The 27,361-nt window shown below is 46.5% G+C and overlaps 1 protein-coding gene across 1 annotated transcript in view; it reads right to left on the minus strand.

Moving 5' to 3' along the window:
• LOC139374128 (glycine receptor subunit alpha-3-like) overlaps positions 1-27,361 on the minus strand; it is a 127,410-nt gene that overhangs the window by 68,136 nt on the left and 31,913 nt on the right. Inside the window, exons 2-3 of the mRNA XM_071115127.1 lie at positions 11,962-12,092; positions 9,894-9,961 (exon numbers count right to left, since the gene is read on the minus strand). Coding sequence (XP_070971228.1) covers positions 9,894-9,961; positions 11,962-12,092 — 199 coding nt within the window. The remainder of the gene's footprint in view (positions 1-9,893; positions 9,962-11,961; positions 12,093-27,361) is intronic.

Below are 27,361 nucleotides of genomic sequence, written 5' to 3' on the forward strand. Positions count from 1 at the left end.
AACATACTGTAGTCTATATGGGCACCTTGAGGTCCTATGGTAAACATACTGTAGTCTATACGGGCCCCTTGAGGTCCTATGGTAAACATACTGTAGTCTATATGGGCAACTTGAGGTTCTATGGTAAACATACTATAGTCTCTATGGGCACTTTGAGGTCCTATGGTACACATACTGTAGTCTATATGGGCACCTTGAGGTCCTATGGTACACATACTGTAGTCTATACAGTTCCCTTGAGGTCCTATGGTACACATACTGTAGTCTATATGGGCCCCTTGAGGTCCTATGGTACACATACTGTAGTCTATGTGGGCACCTTGAGGTCCTATGGTAAACATACTGTAGTCTATATGGGCACCTTGAGGTCCTATGGTAAACATACTGTAGTCTATATGGGCACCTTGAGGTCCTATGATAAACATACTGTAGTCTATATAGGCACCTTGAGGTCCTATGGTAAACATACTGTAGTCTATACGGGCCCCTTGAGGTCCTATGGTAAAAATACTGAAGTCTATATGGGCACCTTGAGGTCCTATGGTACACATACTGTGGTCTATACAGGCCCCTTGAGGTCCTATGGTAAACATACTGAAGTCTATATGGGCCCCTTGAGGTCCTATGGTACAAATACTGTAGTCTATATGGGCACCTTAAGGTCCTATGGTAAACGTACTGTAGTCTATATGGGCACCTTGAGGTCCTATGGTAAACATACTGTAGTCTATATGGGCACCTTGAGGTCCTATGGTAAACATATTGTAGTCTTTATGGGCACCTTGAGGTCCTATGATAAACATACTGTATATATGGGCACCTTGAGGTCCTATGATAAACATACTGTAGTCTATACGGGCACTTTGAGGTCCTATGGTACACATACTGTAGTCTATATGGGCACCTTGAGGTCCCATGGTACACATACTGTAGTCTATACAGGCACCTTGAGGTCCTATGGTAAACATACTGAAGTCTATATGGGCCCCTTGAGGTCCTATGGTACAAATACTGTAGTCTATATGGGCACCTTAAGGTCCTATGGTAAACATACTGTAGTCTTTATGGGCACCTTGAGGTCCTATGATAAACATACTGTATATATGGGCACCTTGAGGTCCTATGATAAACATACTGTAGTCTATACGGGCACTTTGAGGTCCTATGGTACACATACTGTAGTCTATATGGGCACCTTGAGGTTCCATGGTACACATACTGTAGTCTATACAGGCCCCTTGAGGTCCTATGGTACAAATACTGAAGTCTATATGGGCACCTTGAGGTCCTATGGTAAACATACTGTAGTCTATATGGGCACCTTGAGGTTCTATGATAAACATACTGAAGTCTATATGGGCACCTTGAGGTCCTATGGTAAACATACTGTAGTCTATATGGGCACCTTGAGGTCCTATGGTAAACATACTGTAGTCTATACGGGCCCCTTGAGGTCCTATGGTAAACATACTGTAGTCTATATGGGCAACTTGAGGTTCTATGGTAAACATACTATAGTCTCTATGGGCACTTTGAGGTCCTATGGTACACATACTGTAGTCTATATGGGCACCTTGAGGTCCTATGGTACACATACTGTAGTCTATACAGTTCCCTTGAGGTCCTATGGTACACATACTGTAGTCTATATGGGCCCCTTGAGGTCCTATGGTACACATACTGTAGTCTATGTGGGCACCTTGAGGTCCTATGGTAAACATACTGTAGTCTATAGGGGCCCCTTGAGGTCCTATGGGAAACATACTGTAGTCTATATGGACACCTTGAGGTTCAATGGTAAACATACTGTAGTATATATGGGCAACTTGAGGTTCTATGGTAAACATACTGTAGTCTCTATGGGCAACTTGAGGTCCTATGGTAAACATACTGTAGTCTATATGGGCCCCTTGAGGTCCTATGGTAAACATACTGTAGTCTATATGGGCACCTTGATGTCCTATGGTAAACATACTGTAGTCTATATGGGCCCCTTGAGGTCCTATGGTAAACATACTGTAGTCTATATGGGCCCCTTGAGGTCCTATGGTAAACATACTGTAGTCTATATGGGCCCCTTGAGGTCCTATGGTAAACATACTGCAGTCTATATGGGGACCTTGAGGTCCTATGGTACACATACTGTAGTCTATATGGGCACCTTGAGGTCCTATGGTAAACATACTGTAGTCTATATGGGCCCCTTGAGGTCCTATGGTAAACATACTGTAGTCTATATGGGCCCCTTGAGGTCCTATGGTAAACATACTGCAGTCTATATGGGGACCTTGAGGTCCTATGGTAAACATACTGTAGTCTATATGGGCACCTTGAGGTCCTATGGTAAACATACTGTAGTCTATATGGGCACATTGAGGTCCTATGGTAAACATACTGTAGTCTATATGGGCACCTTGAGGTCCTATGGTAAACATACTGTCGTCTATATGGGCCCCTTGAGGTCCTATGGTAAACATACTGTAGTCTATATGGGCACCTTGAGGTCCTATGGTACACATACTGTAGTCTATATGGGCACTTTGAGGTCCTATGGCAAACATACTGTAGTCTATATGGGCACCTTGAGGTCCTATGGTAAACATACTGTAGTCTATATGGGCACCTTGAGGTCCTATGGTACACATACTGTAGTCTATATGGGCACTTTGAGGTCCTATGGTAAACATACTGTAGTCTATATGGGCACCTTGAGGTCCTATGGTGAACATACTGTAGTCTATATGGGCACCTTGAGGTCCTGTTGTATACTTGTCTGACATGACACTGACACAGTCTCCACTTTTGTTTAAAATTTTCTTCCAGAAATCCCACGTGACTCTAGTCTACCACGTGACACTAGTCTACCATGTAACTCTAGTCTACCACGTGACTCTCGTCTACCACGTGACTCTAGTCTACCACGTGACACTAGTCTACCATGTGACTCTAGTCTACCACGTGACTCTAGTCTACCACGTGACACTAGTCTACCACGTGACTCTAGTCTACCACGTGACTCTAGTCTACCACGTGACTCTAGTCTACCACGTGACTCTAGTCTACCACATGACACTAGTCTACCACATGACACTAGTCTACCACGTGACTCTAGTCTACCACGCAACTCTAGTCTACCACGTGACACTAGTCTACCACGTGACTCTAGTCTACCACGTGACACTAGTCTACCACGTGACTCTAGTCTACCACGTGACACTGGTCTACCACGTGACTCTAGTCTACCACGTGACTCTATTCTACCACGTGACTCTAGTCTATCACGTGACAGTAGTCTACCACGTGACTCTAGTCTACCACGTGACTCTAGTCTACCACGTGACACTAGTCTACCACGTGACTCTAGTCTACCACGTGACTCTATTCTACCACGTGACTCTATTCTACCACGTGACTCTAGTCTACCACCTGACTCTATACTACCACCTGACTCTATTCTACCACGTGTGACTCTATTCTACCACGTGACTCTATTCTACCACGTGACTCTATTCTACCATGTGACTCTAGTCTATCACGTGACTCTGTGACTCTAGTCTACCACGTGACTCTAGTCTACCACGTGACTCTAGTCTGCCACGTGACTCTAGTCTACCTTGTGACTCTGTGACTCTAGTCTACCACGTGACTCTAGTCTACCATGTGACTCTAGTCTACCACGTGACTCTAGTCTACCACGTGACTCTGTGACTCTAGTCTACCACGTGACTCTAGTCTAGCCCGTGACTCTAGTCTACCACGTGAATTTAGTCTACCACATGACTCTGTGACTCTAGTGTACTACGTGAATTTAGTCTACCACGTGACTCTAGTCTACCACGTGACTCTGTGACTCTAGTCTACCACGTGACTCTGTGACTCTAGTCTACCACGTGACTGTGACTCTAGTCAACCACGTGAATTTAGTCTACCACGCGACTCTAGTCTCCCATATGACTCTGTGACTCTAGTCTACCACGTGACTCTGTGACTCTAGTCTACCACGTGACTCTAGTTTACCATGTGACCATGTCACTCTAGTCTTCCACGTGACTCTAGTCTACCACGTGACTCTAGTCTACCACGTGACTCTGTGACTCTGTGACTCTAGTCTACCATGTGACTGTGACTCTAGTCTACCACGTGACTCTAGTCTACCACATGACTCTTTGACTCTAGTCTACCTCGCGACTCTAGTCTACCATATGACTCTGTGACTCTAGTCTACCACGTGACTCTAGTTTACCATGTGACCATGTCACTCTAGTCTACCACGTGACTCTGTGAATCTAGTCTACCACGTGACTCTGTGAATCTAGTCTACCACGTGACTCTGTGAATCTAGTCTACCACGTGACTCTATGACTCTAGTCTACCACGTGACTCTAGTTTACCATGTGACCATGACTCTAGTATACCACGTGACTCTAGTCTACCACGTGACTCTGTGACTCTAGTCTACCACGTGACTGTGACTCTAGTCTACCACGTGACTCTGTGACTCTAGTCTACCACGTGACTCTGTGACTCTAGTCTACCATGTGACTCTGTGACTCTAGTCTACCATATGACTCTGTGACTCTAGTCTACCACGTGACTCTGTGACTCTAGTCTACCACGTGACTCTGTGAATCTAGTCTACCACGGGACTCCATGACTCTAGTATACCACGTGACTCTAGTCTACCATGTGACTCTAGTTTACCATGTGACCATGTCACTCTAGTCCACCAGGTGACTCTGTGAATCTAGTCTACCACGTGACTCTAGTTTACCATGTGACCATGACTCTAGTATACCAGGTGACCATGTACCATACCACTGTCGCCGCTTTAATAAACAAGGGCAAAACTAGAAGGAAAAAACAGTCAAGTCAAGAATGTTGCTCACATAATCCACAGCCCTAAATGTTACTCACAGGACAGGTGGATCTCAGAGGACACACACTTAGATCTCAACATGGTACCCAATACCCCCTCAACCACAACTCCCTACATACCTCTGCTATCGTTCTGAGCGCCTTCCCATGTATGTGTCCCAGTGAGGACCACGGCTCATGGCTGTGGTCACAGCAGCACATACGGGTTTAGTGGAGCACAAGTAATCTGTGGTATAAGCAGGAAGAACCACCGGACACAGTGGAACCACCAGACACAGTGGAACTCTCTCCTGGGAAGTCTCCTATGTCACTGCATCACTGACCTTGATGACTGACTGGAAGGCACAGCACTCACTGAACTAACAACACTTAACTTAAGGAAAGAAGTCAAAGAGGGCCAAGTGTTTTTCCAGGTCAGGTCACACAGTCAGGGAAAATGTGTGCCCTATCATAACAAACAAGCCAACCATACTTTCATGGTTGTAAGCTAGGGCACATGTTGATAGAAATAGTTGATTCCAGAACTCAATTGATGATGCAAACCTCAACTTATGTAGCATGATTTCATATATACTGAGTGTACAAAACATTAGGAATGGCTTCCTATAATTGAGTTTCACTCCCTTTTGCCCTCAGAACAGCCTCAATACATCGGGGCATTGACTCTACAAGGTATCGAAAGCATTCCACAGGGATGCTGGCCCATGTTGACTCCAATGCTTCCCACAGTTGTGTCAAGTTGGCTGGATGTCTTTTGGGTGGTGGCCCATTCCTCGCACACATGTAAACTGTTGAGCGTGAAAAACCCAGCAGCGTTGCAGTTCTCGACACACTCAAACCGGTGCGCCTGGCACCTACTACCATACCCCGTTCAAAGGCACTTAAATCTTTTGTCTTGCCCATTCACCCTCTGAATGGCACACATACACAATCCATGTCTCAAGGCAAAATAAAATCCTTCTTTAACCTGTCTCCTCCCCTTCATCTGCACTGATTGGTGGATTTAACAAGTGACATCAATAAGGGATCAACAGCTTTTACCTGGATTCACCTGGTCAGTCTACGTGATGGAAACAGTAGGTGTTCTTGATGTTTGTACACTCATTGAGTGTTGTGTCCACATGGTTGCTGCATGGTGAATGTTCTTAATAACCTCTAAAAGGTTGGAGGGGGCTCTACTTTGTCCTTGACCACTATAGTCCATAGAAATACATTGAGTAACACATTCAGAAACGACAAAACAGAAAGTTAAAAAATACATAATAAGGAATAAGGTTTCGGAGTGTCTGTCCTACAGTATATCTAGAAGATAAGACAGCTCAGGAAATATTGATGTTTTTTGGGGAGAGTCTGGGGAGAGGCTCAGTGAGGCAGAGTAAACGTAGATTTTATTCCATAATTGACCAACAGAAATGCTCACAAATAACAAAGGCCATCTTAAACTGAGCCTTTCAGCCCCAACATGTCTGCTGCTGTCTCCAGTCCTACCAAATGGGAGCAGCAGCAGCCTAATCAACTGTTGGGGCTGACTGTCCAGCCAATCACACACTTGATTGACTCATTACCCTCAGCTGGGCTCCATTAGCCCCCCAACAGGAAAGGCGCCGGAACGGCGCGGCAAGAGGGCTTGTCTCCTCCAGTGCCACATGGACACATATTTAACCCCTTTTTTGTTGTTGTCACAAAATAGACTTCCATTAATTTTTCAAAACCGGTACCAGCTTACTTGCAGACGAGTCCCAAATATCATCTTTCCATAGAGCGTTCATATTGGTTTGTAGCCCAAACGGTTTGGATGCTGCAGATGTTTTCGTGAGAAGACCGAGATTCGAGATGCCTCATGGTCTGACAAACACCGCTGTCACTCAGATGCGGAAGGCCGACATAAGAGGATGCGGAGGATTGAGACGCAGTCCACGCTAAAAACTGATTTCTCTAGCTTGAACTGACGGCTTTTGATGGGATTTTTTATAAAAAATGATGTTACCTAGATTGATGCAGTGGTCCAACATGAACACAGCCACCATCTTTAATGGGGTCACTATAGCTTGGTACCATAGGATTGGCCACTGAGGTTTATTCTCAGATCTGATCTGTCAAACCAACCCTCGTTGGTTGAGATGAGAGGGGAAAGGATGGACACACACACGCACAAACACACACACGCACACGAACACACACACACACACACGCCATAGTAAACAAGAAGTGGCAGTGTGTAGCCTCCCCCTTTGTACTCTATGACACAATGTTTCCATCCATCACTGACAGCAGTTCAATCCCCATGTCAAAGCAGCACTGTGCTATCAGAAGTTATGTCACAGTCAAAAAGGCATGTCGTCTGGTCTGCTGCTTGCTGCGATGGAATCAGAGCCACACAGGGTCAGAGTCCTTTTCAAATCTAATCTAATCAAATCAGACCCAGAAAGGAATACATCAAATCTTTGTATGTCTCCCTTGTAAGTCTCTAACAGAATTCTCCAATCCACTCTCTCCCTGTAGCTCAAACAGACTTAACCCACCCACTCTCGGTCTGTCTCTGAATGAAACCTTTTCCCTGTGATGGGCCATGAGCAACGCCTTGCGGGTCAGGCCTTAGTGCTCTTCAGTAATGTGCCTCTGTATATTTCTCTCCCCCTCACCCCCCATCCCCCCTGGAAAATGTTACATCATCTCCCTGTGTGTGTGGAGGAGGACAGATGGTGATGGTGGGAGTAGGGCTGCTGCTGCCCCTGAGCCTCTCTAAACCAGCGGTGACATACGGAGGAGAATGATCCTCCTCTCCTGTCTTTTGCTCTCTCTATTTTTTCCCCCCTTTCTCTCCAGCATGGACCCTCTGTCCTTCAGTGCACATCCCCTCTTCCCCCCTCCAGCCACACTGGACTGTGAAATCCCTCCATTTTCTCACTCTTTCCATCTCTTGCAGTTCCACGCCATCCCTCTTCAAATATACTGGAGGCCTCCACATCGTCCTCTTTCACCCCCAGACTTATCACATCACTCCATCAATCCCAAATGATGCCTAATGCTAAGAAATGAAGGATTTGTGTTCACTTCTGTTTTCTCACTTATCTTCAGTTGACTTCATCATCATTTGGCACCTTTGTACATCCCACGAAGGGGTACTCATACAAACCCCACATTATAAAAACTAAATCACTCATATGCATGTCACTTTTCATTACAGAACAAAACAGAGTCAAAGCCAGTGAGCCAATTCTAATCCTTTATGGGTCGTAGTAAAAACATTTTCATCGACATCGACTCATAAGAAACTACCCAAAGTCCAATAACCACTTCAATGTCTTTTAAATCATCTTTACGTCTAGCTTCACTGACCACATTCCATTTGGGTGTATTGATTATCTCATCTTGAGGGAAAGATAGAGAGAGATCTCTACATCTACAACCACCACTGGGTCTGTGGTTCCTAAGGTAGTTCTGTAATTACTGAATGATTTGTGAGGTGCCTGCTGGTTGGGTATCTATAGAGCAGGAAGCCTCGCAGTGGTATGTGTGTGTCCTGCTTGTCTCATCACCGGGACGGGGAGGCAGGCGACAGGGCTGTGTGTGTGTGTGTGTGTGTGTGTGTGTGTGTGTGTGTGTGTGTGTGTGTGTGTGTGTGTGTGTGTGTGTGTGTGTGAGTGACAAGTGGACGCGTCACTGCAAAGTTAACACTGGCGGACTGACGCAGATGTCCCCTCTTCACATCCGCTGTGTGTGGTGTGTGTGTTTGCGCGCATGCGTGTGATGTGTAGGTGAGAGTGTGTGCATGCGTGCCTATGCCATTGTGTCCCTGCCTTTCAGTAGTCATTCAAAGCCTTGCTCCAGGGGATCCATTGTCTAGTCCTTTAACTCCATTCCCCATCCAAACCCATCAACTTCATCTCTGATCCAGGTCACAGACACAGGTTAAAATAACACCTTCCTCTTTAAGGAACAACCTTTCCATCAGGCACGTTCATGATCTCATTCAAATAGTAAACACCCTCTTATAAAATGATATCTCATTCAGGGGGATGTTTATTGTTTCAGTAAAGTACCCTCACTAATAGCTTAATGGTGCTTGTTTAATTCATCCCTTCAGTGGGAGAGGAAGGGAAATGGATTCTTACGTAAGAGATTCTCCCCAGGAGAGAGTGGAGAAGAGGTCTGAGAGATGCTTGGCCCGGGAAACACGCTGCGTTATGATGCTTCCTCGTCCACATTATCGGTGTGTGTGCGTGTGCCCGGATGCGTGTGTGTGAGAGTGAGTGAGTGTGTGTGTTTGTGTGTGAGACAAAGTGAGAGTGTGTGTACTCCGTCCTGTAGCCTGCTCACTGACACTACCCTGGGAGACACATGCAGGCCCTAATCCTGGGCCTGGGCTGGTAACACGCTGGCGCGCTAAACACACGCTACCCCATGTTACATACACTACCCCATGTTACATACACACACTACCCCATGTTACACACACACACTACCCCATGTTACATACACACACTACCCCATGTTACACACACACTACCCCATGTTACACACACACTACCCCATGTTACATACACACACTACCCCATGTTACACACACACACACTACCCCATGTTACACACACACACACTACCCCATGTTACACACACACTACCCCATGTTACATACACACACACTACCCCATGTTACATACACACACTACCCCATGTTACACACATACACTACCCCATGTTACACACACACTACCCCATGTTACATACACACACTACCCCATGTTACACACACACACACTACCCCATGTTACACACACACTACCCCATGTTACATACACACACACTACCCCATGTTACATACACACACTACCCCATGTTACACACATACACTACCCCATGTTACACACACACACTACCCCCACCCTGTCACGTTGTTTGTCATTGTTTGGCAATGCTACCCTTTGGATTTCCTTGACTTTCAAATATATGTGTTTGACATTGACTGGAATGGAGGCAGTACATGTATTTTTATGAGTATATGAATATATACGTACCATTGTAGTCTCAGCTATGGAGCCAAAGCTGTTGATGAATATGTTGCATGATACGTTCACAGGAGGACCTAGACAGAGGAAAATAGCATTAGGAAATATGATATAGCTTCAAAGTAGTTTAAGACAGGTAGGCATAGAAACACATATACAGGGATTATTCAATGTATTTGAGAAACATGGCTCTTCACTTAAACCCCTCCATGAATATTTAAAACTGTGGTTCCATCAATCCATGCCACGATGGCCACGATGGAACTTTCTCCTGTGTCACTTTACTCGGACTAAGAAAGTCATCAGTCAAAAAGAGGGTGTCTTGTAGGTGCATGTCCGACATCAATTTGTGCTCAATTACAATGATAACTCAATATTACATGTCAGGAAATTATATAACAAACTATGGTGTAACGGAATGTTTTGCCTTGTGTTGTAGGTTTTGACACTCTTATGTAGGTGGCCTAACCAGACATAAAATCCAGTATGTGTCATGACAGTGTTATGACAAGTTATATCAGCTGTTATGACATATTATGATATGGTTATGACCATGTGACAACATGTTATGACGCTGGGTGTCAAGTAAAGTGTTGCCAAAATGTCAGACTTGATTTTCCCTTAAGAAAAATGTCTAAACCCCTTCAAAAGTGTCCATGAATTACAATCCACACAATAATTCACATTTCCTGTTGCTGCAGGATTATTTTCCTGCTGTAGCAAACTGGCTCAGATTAAGATCCTACATCTGTTATCATTGACATCTAAACAACATAATGTGCTTTTACGACATTAGCAATCATTTTAATTTCATAATTGCACATTTTTCAATTCCAAGATGATTGGCATGTCTTAAGGACAAATTCTCAAGTCCTTTCACTGTTGCATGACTGTACGTGACCAGCATAGAAACTGTGACCATGCTTTCTACACTACAATAGAAACAGCAATACACTTGGAGCAGCATGTACAGTGATGTCAGTAAGTGGTTAGTGCGTGTCAAATCATACATGGCAGGTATGTTTTTTCCTAGGAGTCTAGCTGTCAATGACTCTGTCATCGACAATGATGACAAAAGGAGAGATAAGGGAGAGTGTGGGTTTTTCACTTTGCTGTGTGTGTGTGTGTGTGTGTGTGTGTGTGTGTGTGTGTGTGTGTGTGTGTGTGTGTGTGTGTGTGTGTGTGTGTGTGTTTCTCTCTACCGGTCCAACTGAACGCTCCACTGACCACTCCATCCCATTTCCCCTTCCTGCTCAAATGTGTGGATGGATGTGGCCACATGTGACAAGCACAGCTGATAGATCACATACCCTGTGGATGGTCCTATTTTTCAGCTGAATCCCACTTTGATTAGCTAACAAACCCTTCTCTAGACCATGGCCGTATCACAAAATCCAATCATGAACAATTTCTTTACTCATTGTATTGAACATGGCCTACATGATGTCAATCAGGACAGCTCAGAACAGAGTGTGATGGAAAGCTTTCGTGGACCACCTTCTACTCCTACTTCTTTTTGGGTAGTCATGGCAGCTCCAATCTAACTCGTATCCCTGTGTTTGCCAATATAAAAAGTGACAAACAGAAATCGAACGTGTCTTTTACTTCCAGACAGACCATTCTGTTAACTCCCATTCCAATGCCAGGCCTCTGCCATGAGGGACAGGGCCAGGGCTGGAGGCAGTCGGTCCCTGGGCCTGGCCAGCAGTATGGTAAACAGTAGAACCGAGGGGATCTCTTGGCTAAACGGGAGAGTAAACACCGTCTGTTCTGACTCCATTTTAGGAGCTGTTCACTGCGGCCTCAGTCAGCAGCTAACAGCCACCTGACGTTGTGATGTTGGATGTTACTTGTAAGACGGTACATAATGAAAGGATTTTGGGGGTGATATGGGAACTTTATTCTGGAAAGTATTGTGGATATTCATGAAAATACGTCCCATCAGTCGATGAACCAAGGATGAACTGACTTGCTCATTGGGTAAAGAGGAAAGTTACATTTAATGTTTGGCCTGAATTGAACCTGTAACTGCCAGTGCTACCTTTGGCCAGAAACAAACTGTAGGCCCATACTGTACCTTTAAAGTTGGGTCTAATTCTGGCATCGTATCCAGAGGTTCTCCCCATGAGTTTGTCCAAGAAGTCGGAGGGTGACGGAGGATGCACGGCTCTCCCCCGAGGACTCTCTGGCTCTTTAGACGCCACCAGACTAAAAGGATGGAGAGAGAGAGAGAGAGAGAGAGAGAGAGGGAGAGAGAGAGGAGACAAAGAGAAAATACAGACTTCAGTGAAATGTGCAGCAGAGGTAACCCAGGCCATTAATGTACACACTAACACTAATGTCCTCCGACATCATAATGCATATTCAGGACTTCTCTTTTGTGGCCGAAGTAGCGGAGGCCGAAGAAATGTATTTAGATTCACAGAGAGAGAAGGAGAGGGGTATAGAGATGGAGGGAGAGAGAGAGAGAGAAGGAGAGGGGTATAGAGATGGAGGGAGGGAGGGAGAGAGAGAGATGGAGAGAGAGAGAGAGACAGCAGAAAGAAAGAGAACGAGATAGTGAGGGACAGATGGAGAGAGAGAGAAAGACAGAGTGGCTGACCAGACAGATATAGGAACCATCTAATATTGAATGTGTGTGTTAATTATAGTTCCTCTCACAGGACTTTCACTGTATCAATATAAATAAAAGTCTCCATATGTTGCGGTATGATTATAGCAAACCTCAATCCGTTCATTTAGACAGAACAGCTGAATATAAACTGTTATGCACGTGAGTGAGGACCCAAAAGCGGTTTAACAAAAACAGAGTCCTTTAATGTCAAAACACAGGGAAGACATAAATCCTCTTCAGATGTATATAATGGCAAAATAGACAACCCGCAGAGAGGGCGATAAATGAATCATAAAGTCCTTCTGATAATTACAGAAGAGTCCCCCTTCTAGCAGCAGAGGAGAATAGCTGGGTTAGAGTCCCCTTCTTAGCAGCAGAGGAGAATAGCTGGGTTAGCGGCGACAGACTGCTGGTCTCTCTGGGTAGGCGCGGGTCGTAGAGGACAGAGGTACCTGATCACACGTAGCATCAGATGAACAGGCAGATTCCGACAGGACGGGACAAGGGTGAAGCAAACGAGACGATAGTTTGGTTCTGGCATGAGAAACTCAAACGAGAATCTGACAAAGACAGCAGCAGGAACAGAGAGAGAAATAGAGACCTAATCAGAGGGAAAAAGGGAACAGGTGGGAAAAGGGTGAACGAGGTAGTTTAGAGAAGATGAGGAACAGCTGGGAGAAGGAGAGGAAGAGAAGGTAACCTAATACGACCAGCAGAGGGAGACGAAGTGAAGAGAAAGAACAGGAACAAGACATAATATGACAATACATGACAGTACCCCCCCACTCACCGAGCGCCTCCTGGCGCACTCGAGGAGGAAACCTGGCGGCAACGGAGGAAATCATCGATCAGCGAACGGTCCAGCACGTCCCGAGAGGGAACCCAACTCCTTTCCTCAGGACCGTACCCCTCCCAATCCACTAGGTACTGATGACCACGGCCCCGAGGACGCATGTCCAAAATCTTACGGACCCTGTAGATAGGTGCGCCCTCGACAAGGATGGGGGGGGGGGGGGGGAAGACGAGCGGGGGCGCGAAGAACGGGCTTAACACAGGAGACATGGAAGACCGGGTGGACGCGACGAAGATATCGCGGAAGAAGAAGTCGCACTGCGACAGGATTAATGATCTGAGAAATACGGAATGGACCAATGAACCGCGGGGTCAACTTGCGAGAAGCTGTCTTAAGGGGAAGGTTCTGAGTGGAGAGCCAAACTCTCTGACCGCGACAATATCTAGGAATCTTAGTTCTACGCTTATTAGCGGCTCTCACAGTCTGCGCCCTATAACGGCAAAGTGCAGACCTGACCCTCTTCCAGGTGCGCTCGCAACGTTGGACAAAAGCCTGAGCGGAGGGGACGCTGGACTCGGCGAACTGAGACGAGAACAGCGGAGGCTGGTACCCGAGGCTACTCTGAAAAGGAGATAGCCCGGTCGCAGACGAAGGAAGCGAGTTGTGGGCGTATTCTGCCCAGGGGAGCTGTTCTGACCAAGACGCAGGGTTACGAAAAGAAAGACTGCGTAAGATGCGACCAATAGTCTGATTGGCCCGTTCTGCTTGACCGTTAGACTGGGGGTGAAAGCCGGAAGAGAGACTGACGGAAGCCCCAATCAAACGGCAAAACTCCCTCCAAAATTGAGACGTGAATTGCGGACCCCTGTCCGAAACGACGTCTGACGGAAGGCCATGAATTCTGAAAACATTCTCAATGATGATTTCTCTTTAGCAGAAGGGAGCTTAGCGAGGGGAATAAAATGAGCCGCCTTAGAGAACCTATCGACAACCGTAAGAATAACAGTCTTCCCCGCTGACGAAGGCAGTCCGGTGATAAAATCTAAGGCGATGTGAGACCACGGTCGAGAGGGAATGGGAAGCGGTCTGAGACGGCCGGCAGGAGGGGAGTTACCGGACTTAGTCTGCGCGCAGACCGAACAAGCAGCCACGAAACGACGCGTGTCATGCTCCCGAGTGGGCCACCAAAAACGCTGGCGAATGGAAGCAAGCGTACCTCGAACGCCGGGGTGGCCGGCTAACTTGGCAGAGTGAGCCCACTGAAGAACGGCCAGACGAGTAGGAACGGGAACGAAAAGAAGGTTCCTAGGACAAGCGCGCGGCGACGGAGTGTGAGTGAGTGCTTGCTTTACCTGCCTCTCAATTCCCCAGACAGTCAACCCGACAACACGCCCCTCAGGGAGAATCCCCTCGGGGTCAGTGGAGGCTACTGAAGAACTGAAGAGACGAGATAAAGCATCAGGCTTGGTGTTCTTAGAGCCCGGACGATAAGAAATTACGAACTCGAAACGAGCGAAAAACAGCGCCCAACGAGCCTGACGCGCATTAAGTCGTTTGGCAGAACGGATGTACTCAAGGTTCCTATGGTCAGTCCAAACGACAAAAGGAACGGTCGCCCCCTCCAACCACTGTCGCCATTCGCCTAGGGCTAAGCGGATGGCGAGCACTTCGCGGTTTCCCACATCATAGTTACGTTCCGACGGCGACAGGCGATGAGAAAAATACGCGCAAGGGTGAACCTTGTCGTCAGAGAGGGAGCGCTGAGAAAGAATGGCTCCCACGCCCACCTCTGACGCGTCAACTTCGACAACGAACTGTCTAGAGACGTCAGGTGTAACAAGGATAGGAGCGGATGTAAAACGATTCTTGAGGAGATCAAAAGCTCCCTGGGCGGAAACGGACCACTTAAAGCACGTCTTGACAGAAGTAAGGGCTGTGAGAGGAGCTGCCACCTGACCGAAATTACGGATGAAACGACGATAGAAATTTGCGAAGCCGAGAAAGCGCTGCAGCTCGACGCGTGACTTAGGAACGGGCCAATCAATGACAGCTTGGACCTTAGCGGGATCCATCTTAATGCCTTCAGCGGAAATAACAGAACCGAGAAATGTGACGGAGGAGGCATGAAAAGTGCACTTCTCAGCCTTCACAAAAAGACAATTCTCTAAAAGGCGCTGGAGGACACGTCGAACGTGCTGAACATGAATCTGGAGTGACGGTGAAAAAATCAGGATATCGTCAAGGTAAACGAAAACAAAGATGTTCAGCATGTCTCTCAGGACGTCATTGACTAATGCCTGAAAGACAGCTGGAGCGTGAGCGAGGCCGAAAGGAAGAACCCGGTATTCAAAGTGCCCTAACGGAGTGTTAAACGCCGTTTTCCACTCGTCCCCCTCCCTGATGCGCACGAGATGGTAAGCGTTACGAAGGTCCAACTTAGTGAAAAACCTGGCTCCCTGCAGGATCTCGAAGGCTGAAGACATAAGAGGGAGCGGATAACGATTCTTCACTGTTATGTCATTCAGCCCTCGATAATCTATGCAGGGGCGCAGGGACCCGTCCTTCTTCTTAACAAAAAAACCCCCCGCTCCGGCGGGAGAGGAGGAGGGGACTATGGTACCGGCGTCAAGAGCTACAGACAAATAATCTTCGAGAGCCTTACGTTCGGGAGCCGACAGAGAGTATAGTCTACCCCGGGGGGGAGTGGTTCCCGGAAGGAGATCAATACTACAATCATACGACCGGTGCGGAGGAAGAGAGGTGGCCCTGGACCGACTGAACACCGTGCGCAGATCGTGATATTCCTCCGGCACCCCCGTCAAATCACCAGGCTCCTCCTGTGAAGAAGAGACAGAGGAAACAGGAGGGATAGCAGACATTAAACATTTCACATGACAAGAGAAGTTCCTGGAGAGGATAGAATTACTAGACCAATTAATAGAAGGTTTATGACAAACTAGCCAGGGATGGCCCAAAACAACAGGTGTAAAAGGTGAACGAAAAATTTAAAAAGAAAGGGTTTCGCTATGATTACCAGAGACAGTGAGGGTTAAAGGTAGCGTCTCACGCTGAATCCTGGGGAGAGAACTACCATCCAAAGCGAACAAGGCCGTGGGCTCCCTTAACTGAGAGGAATGTCATGTTCCCGAGCCCAGGTCTCGTCCATAAAACAGCCCTCCGCCCCAGAGTCTATCAAGGCACTGCAGGAAGCTGACGAACCGGTCCAGCGTAGATGGACCGACAAGGTAGTGCAGGATCTTGAAGGAGAGACCAGAGTAGTAGCGCTCACCAGTAGCCCTCCGCTTACTGATGAGCTCTGGCTTTTACTGGACATGAAGTGACAAAATGACCAGCGGAACCGCAATAGAGACAGAGGCGGTTGGTGATTCTCCGTTCCCTCTCCTTAGTCGAGATGCGGATACCCCCCAGCTGCATAGGCTCAGCACCCGAGCCGGCGGAGGAAGATGGTAGTGATGCGGAGAGGGGGGCAACGGAGAACGCAAGCTCCTTTCCACGAGCTCGGTGACGAAGATCAACCCGTCGCTCCATGCGAATAGCGAGTTCAATCAAGGAATCCACGCTGGAAGGAACCTCCCGGGAGAGAATCTCATCCTTTACCTCCGCGCGGAGACCCTCCAGAAAACGAGCGAGCAAAGCCGGCTCGTTCCAGTCACTGGAGGCAGCAAGAGTGCGAAACTCAATAGAGTAATCTGTTATGGATCGATTACCTTGACATAGGGAAGACAGGACCCTGGAAGCTTCCTCCCCAAAAACAGAACGATCAAAAACCCGTATCATCTCCTCCTTAAAGTCCTGATACTGGTTAGTACACTCAGCCCTCGCCTCCCAGATTGCCGTGCCCCACTCACGAGCCCGTCCAGTAAGGAGAGATATGACGTAGGCGATACGAGCTGTGCTCCTGGAGTAAGTGTTGGGCTGGAGAGAAAACACAATATCACACTGGGTGAGGAACGAGCGGCATTCAGTGGGCTCCCCAGAGTAACACGGCGGGTTATTGATTCTGGGCTCCGGAGATTCGAAAGCCCTGGAAGTGGCCGGTGGATCGAGGCGGAGATGGTGAATCTGTTCTGTGAGGTCGGAGACTTGGGCGGCCAGGGTCTCAACGGCATGTCGAGCAGCAGACAATTCCTGCTTGTGTCTGCCTAGCATCGCTCCCTGGATCTCGACGGCTGAGTGGAGAGGATCCGAAGTCGCTGGGTCCATTCTTGGTCAGATTCTTCTGTTATGCACGTGAGTGAGGACCCAAAAGCGGTTTAACAAAAACAGAGTCCTTTAATGTCAAAACACAGGGAAGACATACATCCTCTTCAGATGTATATAATGGCAAAATAGACAACCCGCAGAGAGGGCGATAAATGAATCATAAAGTCCTTCTGATAATTACAGAAGAGTCCCCCTTCTAGCAGCAGAGGAGAATAGCTGGGTTAGAGTCCCCTTCTTAGCAGCAGAGGAGAATAGCTGGGTTAGCGGCGACAGACTGCTGGTCTCTCTGGGTAGGCGCGGGTCGTAGAGGACAGAGGTACCTGATCACACGTAGCATCAGATGAACAGGCAGATTCCGACAGGACGGGACAAGGGTGAAGCAAACGAGACGATAGTTTGGTTCTGGCATGAGAAACTCAAACGAGAATCTGACAAAGACAGCAGCAGGAACAGAGAGAGAAATAGAGACCTAATCAGAGGGAAAAAAGGAACAGGTGGGAAAAGGGTGAACGAGGTAGTTTAGAGAAGATGAGGAACAGCTGGGAGAAGGAGAGGAAGAGAAGGTAACCTAATACGACCAGCAGAGGGAGACGAAGTGAAGAGAAAGAACAGGAACAAGACATAATATGACAATACATGACATAAACAGGGGTCTTTTGTGGCACCAATAATGCTCCATGCTAAATATTTGAACATAAATATTAATAGATGTCGATATGAATTTCCTAAAGACATAAAAACTAAAAGTTTAAAATTACATTTGATACGGCATCCTAGACACCCCATCCACTAAAAGTCCTTATTCATTATCCAGAGAGAAGCTCAGGGAGGACACGCTTATTTACCATGCATTGGATTGGGACCCGTTGTCTAATGTTGTGCCCTCTATTACTAAACACCAATCCCTAAGAGAATGCCTGGGTAACTCATCAGATATGCTCAAGTACGTTGTGCTATAGCCCAGAGCAAACGGCATACACAACCCGCATCTAGTCTTTTTAGACAAAGTTTTGGCATGGGGATTTGAAAACATACTAAATAAAAATTACAAATACAAGATAGCTTTGCAACAACAACAAAAAACTGTTGACAGCGAGAGGACAATCGCCAAAACGTAAACAGTGATTAAACTCCAAGATTATCTTCCTCCCACATCACAATGCCAGCACAAAGATCCCCCATCAAGTATTTATTCACAGCTGTCAACCCACGTTGGCAGAAAAAGTCAAATCCTGCTGGAGGGAGAGAGCAAGGTGGTGTGAGACTGCGAGTCATTGTGGTATAGCCCCGATAGCCCAGCGACTAATTAAAACATCAAAGCCTGGGATCTTCTCGCTCCTTCTCTCTCCGAAGGAAAAGAACAGGTAGTAGAAGAATATAAAGTCTTCTCGTAAGTGTGCTGGGCCCATGTAGGAATGATTCAATAATGTGAGCCGCAATACAGAGAGCCTCCGTTTCTTATTTCATCCCCTATTTTAACGTGTTGGTTCAGTAGCTACCAGCGGTACCAGTGCATGTATGCTGCTGTGACTCCATCCCCTTTGATTTAAGCAGACACAGCATGTAGTTGCCTCTCGCTCCCCCAGTGGATTACATGTTAGACGGTGCTACCGGTGCTCTCTTTAAGCCCTTACACCTAGGACAAGGCAAGCAGTTTTTTTCCCCTGGAGAGTGGTAGAAATCAGTTGTGCTTTAAACCTGGTTCTTGGGAGACCCCCAGGACGTACAGGTTTAGTTAGTTCCTGCCTTGCACTAAAGGCTGTGTCTACACAGGCAACCTGATTCAGATCTTTTTTTGTCCAACTAATTGGTCTTTTGACCAATCTAATCAGCTCTGACGTGTTTGGTCAAAATACCAATTAGTTGAAGAGATCAGAATTGGGCTGCCTGTGTAAACAGACCTTCTCATCTGATACAAATACAGACAACGAAGGTTACAGTGATCCGTTTGATAATATCAAACATTCTTTTTCTAATTGCATGACCACATAACACAGCTTCCTTACTACTAAGTAGGGTGTGAGTGGTGTGAAATCTTACACTGTCTGACTTCACAGGGACATCTAGGCTGACTCATTCCAGTGTTAGAAACCAGCGGTGGGCATAATGCCATGCTGTCTGCATGCCGTGGACAAAACAAAAACAAGCCGGTTGAAAATGAAAACAATAATTACCAAAGGGGATTTAGGTCAAGAAGAACAACATTTGCCACCGGCTGAATATACAATATGAAAAGGGGAAACATTTGGAACATTTGGAACAAACAAAACGTTGCCAGCCTTAATGAACTCAAAAGAACCACACATACGGAACAGTACGGCAAAGGAACATGATTGGTCAATTTCACAAGCCCTCAATTCTGAAATATAATTTGTGCTCAGTTACCAGGTTATAGTGTACATGGGCACTTATATGCCATTAAACAAATATAAGAAATTTGAGCACTAAGTAGGGATAGACATTTACAGCTCTAATAATAAGCCACTGAAAACATTCCCAAAATGCTATTGTTTTCATATTCCACATCCAATACTGATATGAATTAAATCAAAGTTGATCAAATCAAACTTTGTTTGTCACCTGCGCCGAATACAACATCACCTTACCGTGAAATGCTTACTTACAAACCCTTAACCAACAGTGAGGTTCAAGAAAGAGTTGAGAAAATATTTACCAAATAAACTAAAGTAAAAAATAATAAAAGTAACACAATAAAAAAACAATAACGAGGCTATATATAGGGGGTACCAGTACCGAGTCAATGTGCGAGGATACAGGTTAGTTGAGGTGATTTGTACATGTAGGTAGGGGTGAAGTGACCATGCATAGATAATAAACAGCGAGCAGCAGCAGTGTAAAAAACAAAGGGGGGGGGGGGGGTCAATGTAAATAATCCGGTGGCCATTTGATTAGTTGTTCAACAGTCTTATGGCTTGGTGTTAGAAGCTGCTAAGGAGCCTTTTGGTCCTAGACTTGGCGCTCCGTTAACCGTTTGCCGTGCGGTAGCAGAGAAAATAGTCTATGACTTGGGTGACTGGAGTCTTTAACCTATTTTGGGGATTTCCTCTGAAACCGCCTGGTATAGAGGTCCTGGATGTCAGGAAGCTTGGCCCCAGTGATGTGCTGGGCCGTACGCACTACCCTCTGTAGCGCCTTACACTCAGATGCCGAGCAGTTACTATACCAGGCGGTGATGCAACCGGTCAGGACACTCTCGATGGTGCAGCTGTATAACTTTTTGATGATCTGGGGACCCATGCCAAATTTTTTCAGTCTCCAGAGGGAGAGAAGGTGTTGTCGTGCCCTCTTCACGACTGTCTTGGTGTCTTTGGACCATAATAGTTCATTGGTGATGTGGACACCAAGGAACTTGAAACTCTCAACCCGCTCCACTACAGCCCCAATGATGTTAATGGGGGCCTGTTCCGCCCGCCTTTTCCTATTGCCATGTAGTCCACAATCAGCTCCTTTGTCGTGCTCACATTGATGAAGAGGTTGTTATCCTGGCACCACACTGCCAGGTCTCTGACCTCCTCCCTATAGGCTGTCTCATCGTTGTCGGTGATCAGGCCTACCACTGTTGTGTTGTTAGCAAACTTAATGATGGTGTTGGAGTCATGTTTGGCCACGCAGTCATTGGTGAACAGGGGGTACAGGAGGGGACTAAGCACACACCCCTGAGGGGTTCCAGTGTTGAGGATCAGCATAGCAGACGTGTTGTTGCCTACCCTTACCACCTGGGGACGGCACATCAGGAAGTCCCGGATCCAGTTGCAGAGGGAGGTGTTTAGTCCCAGGGTCCTTAGCTTAGTGATAAGCTTTGTGGGCACTATGGTGTTGAACGCTGAGCTGTAGTCAAAGAACAGTATTCTCACATCGGTGTTCCTTTTGTCCAGGTGAGAAAGGGCAGTGTGGAGTGCGATTGAGATTGCATCATCTGTGGATCTGTTGGGGTGGTATGTGAATTGGAGTGGGTCTAGGGTATCCGGGAGGATCCTGTTGATGTGAGCCATGACCAGCCTTTTAAAGCACTTCATAGCTACCGATGTGAGTGCTATCATTTAGGCAGGTTACCTTTGCTTTCTTGGGCACAGAGACAATGGTGGTCTGCTTGATACAGACTCAGTCAGGGAGAGGTTGAAAATGTCAGTAAAGACACTTGCCAGTTGGTCTGCACTTGCTTTGAGTACAAATCCTGGTAATCCGTCTGGCCCTGTTTCAAGGTCTTGTTGGCCCTGTTTAAAGGAATGTTGACCTGTTTAAAGGTCTTGCTCATATTGGCTACGAGAGAGTTATCACACAGTAGTCCAGAACAGCTGGTGCTCTCATGCATTCTTCAGTGTTGCTTGCCTCGAAGCGAGCATAAAAAGGCATTTAGCTCGTCTGGTAGGCTTGCGTCACTGGGCAGCTCACGGCTGGGTTTCTCTTTGTAGTCCATAATAGTTTTCAAGCCCTGCCACATCCGACGAGAGTCAGAACCGGTGTAGTAGGATTCAATCTTAATCCTGTATTGACGCTTTGCTCATATAGCCTGGCTCCTTGTTTCTAATTATCAAGAGACCAGAAACAGACGGGCACCCAGGCTAGATTACATAATGTTTATCAAGGAAACTGTTAAATGGATAGCTCAGGCAAAATCTATATTTGGGTGGAATAACCCTTACCTTAAGATGTGTCTACAGCCCTAAAATGATAGAATCCACAATAATCCATTGTTTATATCTGCCACAGCCAGGAGCTAGCATAATTAGCATTGTGGACATCTGCCACAGCCAGGAGCTAGCATAATTAGCATTGTGAAAATTCATGAATGTTAACAGCGGCACCGATGTTAGCAAAGCTGCATTTCAAGCTGAAACTTCCTAAAAAACACTTTAAACTAAGTTTGGTAGTTGGTGGAATTTGCAGGGATTTTTATCGTTCAGACTGCTGAAATAATCGCTAGAATTTTGTCACTCAAAACTGGAACGATTTCCTTATGTTTGTCTCACAGCCGCATCTCTTTCTGTTTGCTGTAACATGGACATTAAAGTTGTATTATACTGTCATCAAAAAGAAAGGAGAACCAAGGCATCTTCATATAATTCATTAAAATGCCTTTATTTGTAGGTAGGTCCTCATGGGATTCCCCTCAGTTTGGTGGAGAAAATGTCTCATAATATAGAACAGTCACAAACAAAGTTTGTTTCTATTGAACATGCCATACAAATAAAGGCATTTTAATTAATTATATGAAGAGTGCCTTGGTCCTCCTTACTTTTTGATGACCAATTTACCCCTTTTACCAAAGAGCACCTTCTATCTACCAAAATGTACTATTGTGTACCTTAGTCGCGATTCCCCTCCTCTTCTTTCCACTTGTATTTTACTGTATTGTATTCCATTGGGCACTCAGATGCGGATTGATTACCAGCTCTGAATAAACTCACCCATGGCTTGATGGAGCATTGGAATATTCCGGAATTCTCGCGATGAAGAAAACATCAACAGGTCCTTCGCCAGTGGCAGACCTTTTACAATGGATTATTGTGGATTATGGATCACTATGGGCCTTCAGACACATCTTAAGGTAAAGGGTAATTGACCCCAAATATAGATGTTGCCTGAATTATCCCTTTAACCTCCAGCTATGAGATTCCCCTATGTTTGATCCCAATCCAAGATCTTTATTCCAGACCCATCTCAAACCAGCCCCACAACGAGCCATTGTAAGTCCAACTTGTCAAAACTTGACTTCGTGCTGGAGTTAGTGGCTGCAGGGGGAAAGCTGAAAGACTTTGAAAGACTCTTGAAGGAGGACAGCGACATGATATCTGCCAGAACCTATCCTTATACACAGAAAGACTTAACAATAGTACACACGAACAATTGTCCTGGAGGGTACAGACTAACATCAATTAAATTGAACATATAAACATTGACGTCACTGCCTACTGTACAACCCCACTTCAGCACTACATGGTGAATCGCCTCCTGGTTTGACAGATAAGATCTCTGCTCTCTGAATAACCTAGTGATAGGAGACTGTCTTTACGCTGAATACAGGAGAAATTCCTAAATACTTTCACATTACTCAGCACCAGTGTTACCTATGAGGATATGGGGAATTTGCATATTTATCCCTTGTGGCAGAAGATACTGAGGGAAAATGTATACTGAGTAATGCTGAGAGAGCTACAATATATCTGATATTGGATTTGGGCTGGACGCGTCTGACCCCCCTGATGATGGCGATAGAGAGACTACTGACAAGGCCTCCTGAGGCAGCAAGTAACCTCCTTGACTGGGGTCTCACTCGTGGAGCTCCATGACAGTGACAGACAGGGTATTTTGAGGAGCTCTGTGTCAGGGACCCGGGGTCCCTCACGGGGCTCCATGACAGGCTCAAGCCTCTCCTCAGGGTCCCATAGTGCCCTCGTCTCACCCAAAGAAAAGCTCTGCTGTGATTCATAATCCTCCAGGGAGATCGTTGTCAGGCCAGCGTCCCTCTATCCTTCCATCCATCCTTCCATCTCTCCACAGTGTAGCCATAGAGATAGGAGGGACAGTCGTCATGGCAACCCCGTCCTGGCCGCTGGAGCGTCCAGCTGCACCTGCTGTGGTCGACGGAGCGGAGTGGTAGGTCGCCGGTGTTGGCTATGCTTTTGTGAACCAAACCAACCGGTTGAAGAGAGTAAGAGAACTGTTTAAAATACAGCAATCCTCATGGGATTCCCCTCAGTTTGGTAGAGAAAATGTCTCATAATATAGAACAGTCACAGATTGGATTAAGAACAGCCCCAGTTTGGTTATTGAACAGTCACAGATTGGATATAGAACAGTAGCAGAATGGACTTAAATGAACCCTTCTGGCTCAAAGGCGCTCCATAATTGGAAATAATATTCAGCTCAAAGTCCTTGTTTGTCTGAAGCTTGCAGTCTACTATACATCAGCGGAAGCATAGTAAACAAGCAAGAAAACACACAGGCCAATATTCTCATGGACACACATTTTGGTCTCTCTCTCTTTCTCCCCCGGGGTGTCAAGGTTACATCCAGATGCTATGGCTCCCTAACGGGGATAAAAGAGTGTGTCACACTGACAGAGAGAGAGGGAGGGAAATAGAGGAGGCACAGGATGGGAGATTGAGAATGCTTCCCCGCCTTTCCTCCCCTCTTCCCACCATCTTTCACTTCCTTCCTCCCTCTCGCTGTGTCTCTCTCTCTCTCTCTCCCTCCGTCCATCACTACTTCCACATCCCTCTTTCCTTCCCTGCCACCCTCCCTCCCTCCTTCCTCCCTCCCTCTCCTCTTTCTCTCCCTTTTCATTTCTTCGTTCTCCCACCTTCCAGTTCCGCCCTCCATCCCTCTCTCCTCCCCAGCGGCTTGGAGGCATGGCAGAGAGGCTGGCTGATGGGGATGTGAGTCAGACGAGCTGAAGCGTTCAGGAGTGGGGAGATGGGGGAGGGAGGGGGAGGGAGGGGGAGGGACGTGGAGGAATGGTCGAGCGGACAGCTAAGTGAGATTAACCGATAGCAACAGCGTACAGCCCAGCTATGAGAGAGAGAGGGAGAGGGTGGGAGAGGGAAGAGATGGAGGAGGATGAGGGTTTAACTGACAAATACACCCTGCATCCCCACAGTGACCAACAGGCCAGACAGATGTGCACTTACAATATTGAATAATGTAGCATCTTGCACCACAAACTCTTGCACGTACAAACAAACAAAACAAACACCCACACACACACCTTGTAAATCTACAAAAAGGCTGATGTCTACCGCTTGAAATACAAATGGCACATTTGATGTGTAATTGCTGTTCAATTATTCATCATACCTCTCCCCTCCAGCTTTGCCACATCGTCGGTAAACAAATGACATTGATTGCTTGTTGTTGAAGGGTGTAAATAGTGGTGGAACGTCTGACAAACGTTGTTGTCAATTTTCTCCGCTCTTGATCATGTTAACACAATTCATGTGTGCACGCAGGTGTGTGTGTGTATATGTGTGTGTACCGGTGGCGCCTCTTGTTGTTCGAGACATCAAAGCATCCCCTCTAAAACGTGAAAACCACAGGCCGTTGTATTCATTTCAGTTGTATCTACCCAGACAATACACCCATTGTCTGTTGTTTCTATCATTCAAAACGCAAACGCACAGCATAAAATTCTCACAGTTTATGATTATACACGGCTCATGTGTTCTTTCTCGTTCATTTGAGGCCTGTAGAGAGTATGCAGCGCTTCAACTTTATGTGACCCTATGGACAATACTATATTCTAGGAAAACAGAAGTACTTCTCAGCAGGAGGTGCCGGTGTCATACTTGAGAACAATGAACCATCAAACCACAAAACAAAAGCCTAGAACACTATAGCACTATCTGTTCTGTAACAGTGAAATGTCCCCATAACCCAGTGGCATGACAATAGGCTAGAGAGCCGGAAACCCTTTCAGGCCTTAGTCTCATTGTGTTGTCATTGCCAAGGGAAGTAGCCTACGACCACCGACGCCCACAGTCAATCGCTCTGTACAAACTCATATCCGTCTCCCCCGTGGAGCGTATTGCTAGCAGACCATCCGTGTTTCATTCTCTGTCTTGTTCATTGGGACCTGGATGTGTGAGTACGAGATGGCAATATTGTATAGCCTGTCATAGTATATATACCCTGGTGTGTGCCTCCTTTCACCCTCTCGGACAGCCTCCCCAGGGGACTACAGGGGGCACTCTAGCTGGTTCCACATCACCCATAGGCTGACCTGATGTCCTGTTCCATTAAAAGGGGATGAGAACAAGCTATAGCTCACATGCTGAAAACAGGCTGTAACCATATAATGAATTATATGGGCTGTGCTTTACCATTAGAGACTTTAGGACTAACATGTCACTGGCATTCGTGGAACTACAGCTTCAAAGATGCTCTATGGTTCCGTTGGGATCTGTGAGAGGGAAACGGGTTTGAAGGTGTAAATGCCGACACAGGGTGACAGTTGGTAACAGAGTGTGTGTGTATGGGTGTGTGTCTTTCAAGCACAACTGTGATGCATAAATTCCCACCTGTGAGAGGGGGGTGTTACAGAGTCACAGTTCTCTCTGACCGAGAGAGAGCGAGAGAGAGAGAGAGAGAGAGAGAGAGAGAGAGAGAGAGAGAGAACGAACCAGTCTGTTTGTACACTTCCGCGGCGTCTGCACAAACCGATACACATCCGTCCTGTCTGTCTGTGTCGTGACTCGTGAGGCTTCACAAACGCCAGCAGCATCTTTGCAATCGGTGACAGTTGCTTAGTAACCAAACCCTGTCCCCGTCACCTGTAGAGGGATACCACGGTAACCACCATCCATCCGCTGATGTTCGCCCCGCCTTCTGGATGAAACGATAGGGATGTTTGTAATGAATCGGCTCCAAAAACATGATACATCATCAATTAAACAACAGCGGAGAAACGACTGGAGGACAGCGGAGACGAGGAAGTGTTTTTAGATCCTGAGCCACCAATTTTTCTTATTTTAGTCTGTAAATGTTCACGACGTGAACAAATGATTGCTGTAGGAAATAATACATAGATGTAATATCTAGAATAACGTACTGTATATCGCCCAATCCAACACATGAAGCGTGGAGCATGAAGGACAAGGACACAGCTAGATGGGAAGCCAAGCTGTTGAAAGCGAGGCAGAAAATAAAGATAAAAAAAAAAAGGTAAAATAACATTGTCAAAGCCGTGCTCTGGCTCTCTCCCTCTGTATTTTGACTCATTCTTAAAAACAAAAAACCTTAGCCCAACGAGAAAGACGATGCAGCCAGAATGCATACGATGTGGCATTTCTTTGTAACCTTCTCTTTTCTTTTTCCCCCCTTTATGTT

The sequence above is a fragment of the Oncorhynchus clarkii genome, chromosome 19 (assembly GCF_045791955.1).
Source record: "Oncorhynchus clarkii lewisi isolate Uvic-CL-2024 chromosome 19, UVic_Ocla_1.0, whole genome shotgun sequence".
In the NCBI taxonomy this organism is placed as follows: Eukaryota; Metazoa; Chordata; class Actinopteri; order Salmoniformes; family Salmonidae; genus Oncorhynchus; species Oncorhynchus clarkii.